The sequence below is a fragment of the Jaculus jaculus genome, chromosome 2, assembly GCF_020740685.1.
Source record: "Jaculus jaculus isolate mJacJac1 chromosome 2, mJacJac1.mat.Y.cur, whole genome shotgun sequence".
NCBI classification, from domain to species: Eukaryota; Metazoa; Chordata; class Mammalia; order Rodentia; family Dipodidae; genus Jaculus; species Jaculus jaculus.
The window spans coordinates 82,551,437-82,566,393 of NC_059103.1; the positions used below are offsets into that span (position 1 = coordinate 82,551,437).

General features: G+C 38.4%; 1 protein-coding gene across 2 annotated transcripts in view; it reads left to right on the forward strand.

The window, feature by feature from the left end:
* Positions 1-14,957, forward strand: part of Prdm5 (PR/SET domain 5) — a 171,153-nt gene that overhangs the window by 123,459 nt on the left and 32,737 nt on the right. For both annotated transcript variants that reach the window (XM_045144457.1, XM_045144458.1), the window contains one exon: positions 8,844-8,929. In XM_045144457.1, coding sequence (XP_045000392.1) covers positions 8,844-8,929 — 86 coding nt within the window. The remainder of the gene's footprint in view (positions 1-8,843; positions 8,930-14,957) is intronic.

A 14,957-nucleotide genomic window follows, 5' to 3' on the forward strand; every position in this document is an offset into this window, starting at 1 on the left:
TGCCTTAAATCTTGGGTGCTTATTATTGAGCTCTTTCTGTTGTTTGTGTAGCAATCTCTGGGCTTCCCATCTCAACCCTCAGGAGAGCATGCTCATCCCTGCAGACCAATCACAAATCAAGGGTATTTGCATAGCTAGCTGGCCAAAGCCTTAACATCCTGAGTGCACACTGTCTACTTCTTCCTATGTTATATAGACATATTCATGGGCTCTCATTTCTTAGTGCTTCCAATTTTATATCTTGTTATCATTCATTTTAAAATTTTTTTGTTCATTTTTACTTACGTATTTGAAAGTGATGGAGACAGAGAAAGAGGCAGATAGACAGCTAGAGAGAGAAAGAGGGAGATAGAGAGAGACAGAGAGAGAGGGAGGGAGGGAGAGAATGGGTATGCCAGGGCCTCCAGCCTCTGCAAACAAACTCCAGAGTGCACCCCCTTGTGCATCTGGCTAACGTGGGTCCTGGGGAATCAAGCCTTGAACCAGGGTCCTTAGGCTTCACAGGCAAGTGCTTAACCACTAAGCAATCTCTCCAGCTTGTCATTCATTTTTTTGTTAGTAAAATTCAGGTTTTCTGCCATCAACCAATATTGGCTCTTCTTTTTCTTTTGCCTTCCCACTGAAATTCATTTACTTAGGTAGCAAGGAAGAATTCTTCTGTAAGATGCTTTAAAACAGAATGCATCTTTGAAGGAAGAGGATGACTTTTTGCATATGTGTGGGCATGTATGTGTGCTATGATGCATATTCCAATGTGTATATATGGGTGCATATATATGTGCAGATCAGAGGTCAATGTCACATGTCTTCCTTGATTACACTACACATATTTTTTTGAGACAGGTACAAAACAGGGAGCCCACTGATTTAGCTACATTAGCTAATCAGCAATCCCCCTGTCTCTGCCTCCTTAACACTGGGTTTACAGGTGTGTAATGCTTTACATTTTGATACGGGTGCTAGGGATTTGTGTTATGTCCTCATCTTTGCATGGACAAACCCTTAATGGGTTGAGTCATTTCCTAAGCTCAATGATACCTTATTTTAAACACAGAAGTTACTTGATTCGCGTGGCAAAAATACTTTTATTCATTGATTTTTATTGCTCGCAACCTTACTTTTGTAACTTTGAGCTTTTAGAAGTTGTCTATCTTATGACCATTGAATGAATAAATGTCAAATTCAGGATTTTTCTGTCTTGCTTTCAAAGATTATGTCCTCAGCCTCGTTTAGACCAACTGGGTTTCTACTAGGTGTGATTAATGGGAACATTCTAAGATAACAAGGTGGTGTCCCCTGGGGTCAGAGAGCTGTCAGGGCTCTAAGGCTGCAGGAACAGCAGCATTCCACTCTACAGAAAGGAGCCAAGGAGGACCCTAGTCAATGCAGCCGCCCCCCACCCCAGGTGAGCTTCTAACTTATTAGAACCTCCATAAACTAAAGGGATTGGAATAGTAAAATGGGAATGTGATTGGGAGGTCCTTCCCAATATAGATTTGTTTTTTGCTTAATTTTCATTGAGAATGATTCAATCTGCTGTTGTATAATGGCATTGGTCTTCAATGAAAAATGATCTAGTTCTCTAATATTTGTGGGAAACTCTCTTAAGGAGTTTCATTGCAACAGATTTTAAAGGTCAACCATGTGGAACCATCTGAGGTGCATTTTTCCATGCAACACTGAAAGTGTTGCCTCTCCAACTATAATTTTTATTAGAAAACTGAAAACAAGTAAAATAATATGGCTCAAGAGTATTTAAATAGTATTTAATTTAACTTAATTCAATTATTTCTACCTAATTTAGCAGGATTTATTGAAAATAAATGCTTGGCTTTTAAATTATGTTTTCTTTATGTGTGCACATTTTATTTTTTCAAAGATTTCTGAGAGTGCTCTGATATCTCCATAGACATTGTTGCAATATACAAAGTGATGAAGTCAAAAAATGTTAAAATCATTAAAGGAAACTTTTTTGAAAATTGTCTAATTATACCATTCTACAGTCTCCTAACTCAAGCTAGGAGCTGATTCAGTCTGAGAGTGCTTGCTGAGTCAACATGATGACCAGAGTACCTAAGTTCGATTTCCAGCATGCACATGAGAAGCCAAGTTCACCGCACATGCTTGTAACCTCAGAGAGAGTTGCAGACTTGGGAAACTGGAGTGTGTTGGTCAGCCTGTCTGCCTCAAGGGAATAAAGAGGAAGAGCAAAAAGGAAAGAGCACCGGACTTTCTCTTCTGGGTTGTATTCATGGGACACCCTTGGCTTCATACCCACATACGGTTTTTTAAAATCTCTTAAAACTTTTACATGCATAAGCATACATACATTATACATTAAGCTCCCCTACTTATTTGTAAAATCTTACAAAGCAGTGCATTGGCTATATACTTTGAAAGATTGTGATAAAATATGACATGTAGTTTATTACCTTAATCATTTGTTCACTTTTTTCTCTTTATGGTTATTCAGGGTCATTGTTATTTACTTAATTATTCAGTTTTTAGTGCTTGAACAAAAGTTGTACAGTTCAGCCTTCTAATAGAGTTGCCAAATTCACTTCTTGAGTTGCATTCTTAGTCTAATTTACAAATACTAAGATTTAAGTAGCCTAAAAGATTTTATTTTATTTTTTACCAATTTCATGCTATGTGAACATAGTTCTTTAGAAAATATTTCTATTGAGATGTTGGATACAGAACTGAGTATATCATAATAAATGTTGTTCAGTGATTTCCTGGCTTTAGGATCTTTTTAGCATTATGATGCATGCTAATCCAAACCCCTTTCACAAATTTTCTCAAGATGTTAGTTTTATGTTAATACATTATTATCCTTCAGTGAGGGTTAGAGTTCTTCTAAAGTCTTTAATTAAAATTACATTACAGGGCTGGGGAGATGGCTGTATGTTTAAAAGCACTTATCACAATCATGAGGGCCTCTTAGGACTGAGATTGCAAGTTCAGCTCCCCAGAACCCACATAAAAATCTGGGAGTAACCACCCAGGTCCGTAAGCTGAGCCTATGCTAGGCATGTGGAGGGCTGACTGTTGAATCATTAGGATTTGCTGACAGACATTAGAATTTGCAGCTCCAGGTTATGTAATAGACCAGTCTCAAGGAAGTACATAGATGAGTGATAAAAGAAGAGCACCTGACGTTCTCCTCTAGCCTTTGGAGTCCTGCACACGAGGGATCCCCGTCTGCATACATGTGCATATAACACACATCACACTACACACATGTACATGTGTGCAAAAGAATTATATAGAGCGATGTCACTGTCAAGAAAGTTTAATTTTAAAAGCTCTGTGTTAAAACTAAAAACGGATTTCACTATTGTTTTTACGAATACTTGACAGTGAGCAGTGGCCATCATGTATTTTCTATGTTAAATGGAAATAAAGATGATTTGTTTAGAGGCCAGCCTGGACCAGGAGATGGTGTATGGGGTAGCATCCAGATGTTTCCTTTCATTCCCACTAGCTGTCTTTGCAAGACTCTTTATCAAGCAGCCCACATGCACATGCTAATATTGTACTTCCATCTCAAGAGTAACAGCAGTGAGAATTTTAAGAGCCTATTTAAAGACCAGTAAGCCAAAGTACTTCAATTTAAAGATGAATACTTATGAAAAATTATGCTTAAATAAAACATTGAGAAACTGCATGCATTAAATTACACTACATTTCCTAATAAATTTAGCTGAAGATAATCAGTCACTTGTTCTCTTCCCCAAACCAGGGTTGTTGGTTTGTGTTTTTTTTTTTCTTACGTCTATTGTTCCCTTTTGAAAAAAAAATGTTTAATATTTTTAAACCTTAATGACATTTTCCTGGGTGTGTACAATGCTATAATCATTTTCGTTTCTCAGTACTTTCTATTGTCTCCCTATAACACCTGGTATCTCCTTTATTCTTTCCAGCTAGTTCCTCTTCCTACTTTCATGTCCTTTCTTTGTGTGTTTGCAGGTCTTGTGTAGATAGCCACAGCTGCTGTGTGTTCATGAGTGTAAGGACCTGTCTTACCTAGTCGACAACATTCATAACTCTCCTCTCCCACTTATAGTCTTTCTGCCCTGTCTTCTGTGATGTTCCCTCAGCTTAGCATTCAATAATTGCATATTCTCAGCATTCTAATTTTGATTTCCTGCATTAACTGTTTCTCACTGAAAAAAGAAGATTCTTTGACAAGTGTTATGTAGCAATTTCCTCTGAATTAAAACTGTCAATCCTGGAGGGAGGAGCCTTTAGACTGAGGATATACATGAGACTTACAAGGTTTAAGATGTATCATAAGGCTCAGGAAGTTCTTGGGATTCATTAGATTCACAAGGCTCCTCCCCCAAATTATATGAGGAATAAGAATTGACTAGGAGAGAGACTGACTAGCAGTGCATCCTGCAACTTGTACTGTGAGTTCCAGATGTAGCTTTTCTGAGTCATCGCTTGTGCTAGGGCGGGCTTTTCAGTCACCCAGATGCATTTGAATTGTTTCCAGGTAACCCCAATAAACTCGCTGGGTAGATTGAACTTAGTGCAATTGTGCTTTGGTCTGCGCTTCTATAACTGATCTGCACTAGAGTAGATACCGGCACCTCTCTAGGAAAAGCGAATATCTCACTAAGTTGGAGAGCAACAATATTCCTGGCTATATGTAGGTATTTATTTTTAGAAGGCAGTTTGACTACTTGTCCCTTTAATAACCTATTAGTACTAAATACTACCCCTACCCCCAGGGCCTGTGACTTCCCTAGCCAAGGAGAAATTTTTGGAAGGACAAAAATAAAGAAGGAATCTGGGGCTGGAGAGATGGCGTAGCGGTTAAGCGCTTGCCTGTGAAGCCTAAGGACCCCGGTTCGAGGCTCGGTTCCCCAGGTCCCACGTTAGCCAGATGCACAGGGGGGCGCACGCATCTGGAGTTCGTTTGCAGAGGCTGGAAGCCCTGGCGCGCCCATTCTCTCTCTCTCCCTCTATCTGTCTTTCTCTCTGTGTCTGTCGCTCTCAAATAAATAAATAAAATTTAAAAAAAAAAAATAAAAAAAAAATAAAGAAGGAATCTGTTTTCTGATCCAATCTGTATGTCTGTATTTTAGTTACAGAATTGAAACCATCAATTGTCAGAGTTATTGAATAGTGTGTTTTACTTTGTGTCTTTGCTTTTGCCCCCACTTATCACTGGCCTGTAGCATCATTTATGTTTTCAAAGCCTCTTAGATATGTTTATTCTTCTGTTCAGTTGAAGAATTCCTTCCAGTATACCTCTATGGGGAGGTCGGGGTGGGGGTGGGCACTGGCTTAGTGATCATACATTCCTTTAGCCTGTTTATATCATGGGATATTTTTCTTTCTCCCTGTTATGATCTATAGTTTTGTGTAGGTATTAGTCTCGGCTGACAACTTCAGTCCTTCAGAACTTGAAGCACATCATTGTGAGTTCATCTTGTCTTTAACATTCTGTTGCATTCTGAGCTGTCATTTTGATGGGCTGCCGTCATCCACTACTTTGTGTTTCTCCTCTGCTGCTTTCAGTGCACTTTTCTTTTGTTCTAGAAATTATGTGTTTCAACTACAATATTATGTGAGGAGTTTCTTTTCTAGTCGTGCCTATTAAGGTGTTCTATAAGCCTGCTTTACTTTAATGAGCCTATCTTTCTCTAGGATTAGGAAATTTTCTATAGTGATTGTATTGAAGATATTTTATATGCCTTTAGTAAAAAGATTTTTGTTTTTCTATAACTACAATGTATAGATGTGGTCATTTCATGAGGTCCCAAATATTTTGCATGTTCCATTCATATATCTTTTTCAGATATTATCATTGTTGTTAACCAAATGTGCCAGGTACCACCTTGTCTTTAAACTTTGATGTTCTACCTTCCAGGGTTCCATTATGAAGATAAAGCTCTCCATTGAACTTTTATTTAGATTTACTGATTTTTTTTTCTTTTCCAGCATTTTAGATTGGCTTGTATTTAGTATTGTTTATTCTATTTTCATATCGTGTCTTGCATTTCATATTTCCTTCAGTTATTAATTTGTGTTTTTATTCATTTTCTGAATATATTTATAATTGTTCCTTTGTATTCTTTGTCTAGAGTTTCATCTAAATCTTTCTAACTTAGAGATATCATTTTGAAATTGTTCTTGACGGAGATAAATTATCTTGGTTTTTCATTTCACTTGTGTTTTTGCATTTAACTTAATCATTGGTTCCTTTTTCCCTTCTTTTCTGTTTTTTTTTTTTTTTTAATTTTTTTGAACTTGAGGTCACCTTTCTTTTAGTGAATGTTTGCAGTGGTCTAGAGGAACTAGGTTGTATGTTTGAGGCATTGTTTTCCCCTGTTAGGCTTGCACTCTGGTTGTCAAGCTCTACCCCCAGGCTGGCCCTGAGAGTGAACTGCCAATTGTGAAAGTAGGCACTACGGAGGACTAGACCCTAAGCATCAGGTTCCCTCTGTTGCCTTATTTGCTACCCCAGCTCCTAGGTCATTTTGAAGCTGGGAGCTCACCTGGGACAGGCAGTCACATTCCTGTCTTCTCTGTTTGTGAGGACTATTCTAGGCCTGTGTTGTGTTTGGGCTGTTTTGGGCTCTGGTCCTATTCTGTATTTCACTTTGACTCTGACTCTGGCTCCAGATCAGGGTCTGTTCTGGCTCTTGCTAAATGTCTGGAAGTGGCTATCCAAGAGAAGTTCTTACATTTTGGAACAAGTTTTTGGCCCTTCCATGTTAAGTGAGCTCTTGCTTCAGTGTTTGGTGTTACCTTGACTTGCCTTGGCTCAGCTAGGTGCTGTGTGAAGTTCAGTCCTGGAGGCAATCATTGCTTATTCCTGAGCAGAGCAACTAAGGATATACGAGCTTGACCGGGTGACTCATGGAAGTCAAACATACCACTGGTTTCTGTTTAACATGTGTGAGCTTTATGAAATTATTTTGAAACTTATAGCCATGAGACATTATTTATTTACTTTATTAAAAACAACATTTATTTCTATGATTGTACATGTTATTTTTTTTTCTTTTTATAATTTTGTACTCAGTGAATATAGTCAAGCTGGTACCATTGTTAGCCTCCATTCTGTCCTCCCCCCTCCACAGAGACTTTCCTTGTTGGGGTATATGGGTTATCCACTGTGGTGTTAGCCATCAGTTTTTGGTAGGAGGAAATGTCTCTGTGTATCATGATCTAACATGTGGCTCTGACATTATTTCCTACCCCTCTTCTGCAAATTTCCCTGAGCTTTGTTTGGCTCATTTTAGGTCTGCTTCAGTGTTGAGATCTTGGGAGTCTCTGTGTCTCTGGATAACTGGTTTGGTAGGGGTTGATTATTCTTGGTGTCTATCTCCTTCACCCTAGTGCTGGTTCTGGGTTCTCTAAGAAAACAGCATTCTTGCATGTTTCCCCAGTTATTCTTAGTTTAAGCTGGGGCCCTTTTGAGGTATGATGGGGTAGTTCTCACCTTAGGATTTGTGTCTATCTGAAAAAGAGAAGTAGATTCTCTGACAGAGAGTAAATTAGCACCAGATAAATGAGATAACCATTATTTTTTTAGCAAGAGTTTAATAGGTGTAGGAGCACTTGTAGCCCATGATTTGTGGGAGCTTGATAATTGAGAGCAGGCTCATTTAAAAAAAATGTTTTTTATTTATTATTTGACAGAGAAAGAGGGAAAGGGGACAGAGAGAGAGAGAATGGTAACACCAGGGCCTCTAACCACAGCAAACAAATTCCAGACACATGCGCCCCCTTGTGCATCTGGCTAACATGGGTCCTGTGAAATCGAACCTGGGTCCATTGGCTTTGTAGGCAAACACCTTAACCACTGAGCCATCCCTCCATCCCAGAGAGCAGGCTCATTTTTGGATACGATTCTGACTTGTTTCCCAGCTGCAGCTATGGGTTCTGTTCCACTGAGCAGATCAGCTAGCCAAATCAAGAGCAGTTCATTACCCACCATGGCTGTGCACCACTATTGCACTTGTGTGAGCATCACGCCAGGTTATTTGCTGATAAGTAGGTTAGACAATGAGTTGCTTGGACTGACATTGGTCATTTTCCCCCAGTCGCTCATGTAGCACCTTCCGGCACTAGACATGCTAACTGCTGACTGACTCTTCCAGCTTCCAGCCATGTTACGTGCCAACAGCATATGGTGTCTTCAGCAGTAGGGTCTTACCACTAACCTTTGGTGGTCCTCAAGGACTCTGATAGAATTCTATCTTCTTTTGGGAAACCTCATAGGTCTCTCTGATCAAAAGCTCATTGTGGATGATACCCACCTGCTGGAACTGGGAGTTACAGGTCAGCACCCAAGAAGAGAAGGAAGAAAAAGATAAGAGGTATAAAAGAGATAGAGAGATGAGAGAGAAGAGGGAAAGAGAGAGAGAAAGAGAGAAACAGAAACAGGAGGAGATAAAGGTCAGTTTTTGTTGTACCCTCTCCAGGGCCTTGTGAATCTGATGTTCCCTCTAAGGGCCTGGTGAAGGTTCAACCGTTTGGTCTGTCTTTTACTTTTCTAAACAAACTTATGAATAAACCAGCCAAATAAAAGGCCTTGTAGTAAATAGTGAGATCCTAAAATTAGATTTATTTGGATTCATATGTTAAAAGGAACATGCAGCAAACCTCCTGCAGGTCACTTGCTCATATCCGAATGTTAGAGGTACTCTGGGCTGTGTCCTCTTCCCCAGAAGGGATAGCTGTGGTATGTGCTTCCTGTACCACTCACAGTTGTATCTGTCCAGCTGCGCCCCGCGTTGTGCCAGCCAGTGTCTGTGTGGGAAAGGAGCAGTGGCTTTGCTACTTTGTGTTTCTCTGACAGCAGCCTCCTCTAATTGTAGGTGAGCGTCCCTATCAATGTCCCTATTGTGAAAAAGGATTCAGTAAAAATGATGGACTGAAGATGCACATTCGTACTCATACCAGGGTAAGACTATATTTTTTCCATTGATCATTAAAATCATGTTTATGTTAAATAATTATAGTTAACTTGTCATGAGGAAAAAGTGCTCCATCTGAAATTATGTCTATGATAGACATTCAAAGATAGAATTTTGGGGGAGTGGAGAGGTTCAAGGTAAGGTCTCACTCTAGCCCAACCTTACCTGGAATTCAATATGTAGGCTCAGGCTGCCCTTGAACTCTCAGCAGTACTCCTTCCTCTACCTCCCAAGTGTTGGTATCAAAGGCATGTGCCACTACATCTGGCTCAAAGATAGAACTTTAATTTTTTTTGTTTATTTATATTTATTTATTTGAGAGTGACAGAGAGAGAAAGAGGCAGATAGAGAGAGAGCATGGGCATGCCAGAGCCTCCAACCACTGCAAATGAACTCCAGACACATGCACCCCCTTGTGCATCTGGCTAACATGGGTCCTGGGCAATCAAGCCTCAAACCCAGGTCCTTAGGCTTCACAGACAAGTGCTTAACCACTAAGCCATCTCTCCAGCCCAAGATAGAACTTTTAAAAGGTAAATCAGTGATGCAAATCCAAACTCCAAATGAGTTCCTGGGCTTTGAGTCAATTTGACGGGGAAAGGAGATTACTAATGATAAACTGACAATAAATGTTAACATTAAAAACATTTTTTTTGAGGGGGGAGGGAGAGGCAGAGAAAGAGAAAGAGAAAGAAAGGATATACCAGGGCCTTTAGCCACTGCAAATGAACTCCAGAATGTGCATCTGGTTTACATGGGTCCTGGGGAATTGAACCAGCCTTTGCAGATAGGCACCTGAAGTGCTAAGCAATCTCTCAAGCCCATATGTTAGCATTTTAATGCTAGGAAAGCTAATGAGTTTTATATTGGAGGATATTTATCAGTAGGGAATATTCTAGAACAGAGGCAACCGTGTCAGTATTTGACCTCTAAGTAATACTTACAAGCAAGTACATTTTCAAGAAAGATGTTGTAATCAGTTTAAATTCTAGGGAGAGCTGCACACTGTGGACATATTACAGGGCACACCAAGTGCTATATTTCATTCTTTTGCTGAGGTCTTCTTTGTTCCTCTGCTGTCAACACCTCACATTGGACTATTGTCATTCTGTCATACATAGCTTTTCCAGGCTCATCTCACACATCTGTCCCACATACTTTAAAAATGTGTGCAGGTCACCCTGTATCCAGATGCATTGCTTGGCCCACTCTTCACTGTCAAGCACGGACATTTTATATGAAAGTTCCACTTAGAAATTACTTGCTGTTCCAAATACATTTTCTTGATTTTGTTCTATACATCTTTTTACTGTGTTGTCTTGCTCAAAGTTCCATCTCAGGTATTTATAGTCTATCTATAAAAAATATTTTTTTGTACATTTAGTATATCCCCTTGAAAACATCTGTAATTTAGGCTTCTCTTCTATTTCACTTTTTTTTCCCTTTGCTATGAAATAACTTTGAAGAAAATATTTTCAAATCCTGTCCTTTTAGGCATTGAGTTAATACAGACATTCGTTGTATATAAATGTGATTTTTGAAAATCATGCTAAAATTATCACCTAACATAATTAAATTGCTTTAACCCCCCAAAAAATCTTTATAAAAATGCTAGAGCAATCTCCAACCAGTCATATTTTCCATATTTTATTTGTATTTTGTAAGCTCAAAAAACAATGATAAATTATATGGTTATATTTGGCTTATAGTACATTTCATATTTAATTCAAATAGCTATATCAGTTATTTTCCCCATTGCTGTTAACAAATACCTGGCCAGCAGCAACTTAGGAAGGAAAGAGTTTATTTTGGTCTGTAGTCTAGAGGAGTAGGTTCCATCATGATGGGGAAGGCATGGCAGGCCAAAGCAAGAGCAGATCTGGTCACACTGTGTTCCCAGTCAGGAATCAAAGGAAGAGGAGCAAAGAGGGCCAGATTATGAGCCTCAAGGCCCTCTTCCAAGTACCCACTTCCTGCAGTAAGTCCCCATCATCCAAATAAGCCTTATCCTTCCCAAATAGCACCACTATCTGTAGTGATGATATATACTTTACAGTCAAATTACAATAGCTAGATTTGTGGGCATTGTTTTTTACAAATTTCAGAAGCTTTTAACCCCCTTACAACAATAGTAGAAACAAAGCCGTGGGCTGGAAAGATGGCTTAGCAGTTAAATGCTTGCCTGTGAAGCCTAACGACCCCAATTCAAGGCTCGATTTCACAGGACCCACGTTAGCCAGATGCACAAAGGGGCACACATGTCTGGAGTTTATTTGCAGTGGCTGGAGGCCCTGGCACACCCGTTCTCTCCCTCTACCCCCCCCCCCTCCTTCTCCCTCTTTCCCTCTTTCTCTGTCTGACACTTTCAAATAAATAAATAAAAATAATCAAAAAATAAAAATAAAAAAAACACCTTATATAATTCAGTATAAGGTAGGTCTTTAGACATTTTCATTAAGATCACAAAATGATGTGCCAAGCTTGCACACAGCTCTGCATGCTTCCTAGTGTGTGCACAGCCCTGAGAAAGAACTCCAAGACTGTTTATCCTCTAGGTTCCAGGAAAACCTTAGTCTAGTGTTGGGGAGAATTTTGCTATAGTGTCTTATAGGGTCCAGTAAAACGTTAGTCTACTGTGGGAGAGAATTTTGCTAAAAGTCCAAAGTCTTTCAAGGGGAGTTTGGATCTCATAAAAGGTAACACTTTATTTATTTTCTTAAATATTCCCTTCGTTTGGGGGTTTTAATTTTGTGCCCAAGTGTGTTTTATTCATATATATTATATTCTGCTTTAGGTCTGTAATCTTTGGTTAGATTTTAGTATATTATGGACTTTTCCCCTCTGTTTCTTCAGTTCTATTCTTTATATCTTTTATCTTCTAAGATGCCTATTAATTATGATAAACTGCTTTTTTCTCTGTTTCAATTTTCTGACTTATTTGCTTATTATTGTTTTTGAATCTCACTTTGTCTTTGTGTTTGTCATATCTTTTAACAGAGCTCCAATTTCAGTAATGTTTCCCTTGATTGTATCTAGTTACCTATTCAACAAGTATATCTTTGATACCATGTTTTTTTTTTTTTATTTCTACCATTTCCCTTTGGCTTTCAAAAATATTTTCCATGTCTATTGAAATTGCTCACTTCTTCATGCATGTGGTCAAACTTTTTCTTTATATTCTATGGTATGTTAAGTGTACTTATTTTATAGTCTCTGTCTGATATTTTTACCTTTAGGGCCATCTTTGGATCTCTTTATGTGGACTATTCTATCTATTGTTAACTGATAGGGGAGGTAGGAAAGTTTTGCTTTTGGGTGTTATATAGTGCCTTTTATGTAAAAGAAAAACAGAGGGTGAAGTAAAGACAGTTTGAGCCCAGAAATAGGTGTACCTCTTCTGGTAGGATGTAGATATATAGGGTGAGCCAGTTTAGTCAACAGTGAAGGTTCTTGCTTATATTTTCTTATTGCGATAGTTACCATAGACTTTGGTCTTCTGCATTAAGCAACTACTGACTGCTCATGGTGCCAGGTCTACTGTACCAGAGGATTTTTCTCAAAAATGAGCAATAGTAGATTTAAAGAGAGGTGGGAGAGAGCATATGTTCACAGTTATAGCAATTAAGCTATCTTTTTATTTTTAATTTTTATTTATTTATTTGAGAGTGACAGGCAGAGCGAGAAAGAGGCCGAGAGAGACATAGAGAGAGAGAGGGCATGCCAGGACCTCCAGCCACTGCAAACGAACTCCAGATGCATGTGCCCCTTGTGCATCTGGCTAACATAGGTCCTGGGAAAGCAAGCCTTGAATCAGGGTCCTTAGGCTTCACAGACAAGCACTTAACCACTAAGCCATCTCTCCAATCCAGCAATTAAGTTCTTGAGAAGAGTATGCAGTTAGACATGTTTTTTATTTAGATGAGATAAAGGTTGTAAACAATTTAATAATTTGTGATTTTATTATGATTTTAGATCAAAATTAATATTTTTTCTTTTGAAGCAAACCCAACAGACTGGCTTTTTATTGTGTGTGCGAGAGAGAGAGAGAGAGAGAGTGGGAAAAAGAGAAAGAGAGAGAGAGAGAGAGAGAGAATTGGCATGCCAGAATATTCAGCTACTGTTACTGAACCCCAGATGTATATACTACCTTGTGTGCATGTGTGAACTTGTGCATACATCGCCTTGTGCATCTATCTGGCTTGTATGGGATCTGGGGAGTCAAATATGGATCCTTAGGCTTTGCAGGTAAGTGCCTTAACTATTAAACCATCTCTCCAGCTCAATATTATTTTTATTTTTCTAAGCTGCTTTTTCTGTATTATAGAGACAAGAGGCTGTAGCTTTTTGTTTCTATTGGAAGATACCTTTAGTTTGGTTTTGGAATTAGTAAACCTCTCATTGTTTCTAGGACCCACATATTTCAGGGGGAATCCACGTTTTATCATTGATCATGTGAAATAGGTGACTTTAAAAGACCATTGTATTTTATGTAGCTCAGAACATGTACCCTCTTGAGCTTAAATATTCTTATTCTGCCCTCAAAAGCCATTTTACCCTTATAAGAGGGAAGAATTAGATCATTTGAGAAATAACTTCTGTTTCTGGAACTGACAGCTTCATTTCCCACCCTTTTTTTTTTTTTTTTTTTTTGTGAAAATTCTTTTTTGTTTGTCATCATCCAGGCATTCTGGGATGTGATCATTGATTCTCTGGATTGCTATAGCCTTGAAAGTAAAAGGTGAAAATTTCAAAGAAAAATTGAATTTATACTCTTCACAAATGTATTGGATAACTTTATTATCCTAAGAGAAAAGAGACTAAATGAAGGCAGGTGTGGGATTAATTTTTTCACTATATTTATAGCAGAAGAGTTACATTATTGTGAGGGACTGAGTAGATGCCAGGCATTAAATGTAGTTTCTCTGAGGTTTTTTGGTGTTACTTATATTCTCTTCAGTATTTTAGAGGGAAGGGAAGCATCAAATATAATGTTCATTAGGAGAATAATCATGTGATAATGTGGTTTCCAAGGAGGTTGCATTAATTTCTTGCCTTCCTGCATGTTCACACTGCTTTGGCATAGGTAAATCTCTCTAGGACCCACAAATTTCAGCGGGAATACATGTCTCACCATTGAATCATGTAAAAGAAGTGGCTCTCCACAGGGAGAGTCTAGTTGCCTTTTCCTTGAATTCTACTTGCAGCAGTTGACTTGCTTGACCAGTAAATAGAATGCAACAAAAATAATATTCTCGAAACTCTGAAGCCAGGTCAACCTTACAGCTTTTGCCTAGGTCTCATGAAACTCAGAAACCAGGTTAACATTAACCTTTCAGCTTTTTCCAAGGTCTCACGAAACAAGCCACTGTGCTGTTGTCAGAACCTTAAGTAATACAGAGTGTGTAGATGCGAAGTCCACACCACTGCCAGCCATTTATAGAAGCCACTTGATATCTAGCCTAGCAGAAGTTTTAGATGGTTTCTAGTGCAGCTTCCCAGCTGCAAAACAAACCAAGCATAAGAGGTGTGGAGCTTGCTTAGTTCACTGAACCATAGAAAGAGTAAGCTATCTTAGGTCATTACACAGGTAATAGGTAGTAGCAATAAGCAAATTTTAACAATATAAATATTGTGCTAACTTTTCAGTGTTTTATTCATCAAGGGATAGCTGGAACAATTACTAAATATTGCAAAATACTGAGTAAATTCAGTTTTATGTATATGATACATTTTTGTATTTTAAAATGATTGACATTTCTGAACATATGTTAAAATAAGCAATTTCTAAGTGTTCCTAAATAGGAGTAGGCACTAAATCACAATGTTCTCACTTAACAAAGGGAGCTCTATTTTGCTAGTGGAAAACATTTTTTTAGACATTAGTTTAAGAATTCATATCAACAGTTGTTTAGAAAAGCATACATTCTGAAAAAGAAACACAGATAGAACTTGGTCCTCTACATCATATCTGTATACCATTTATCCAGTGATCCAAAGTCAAATGTAACATTGTAA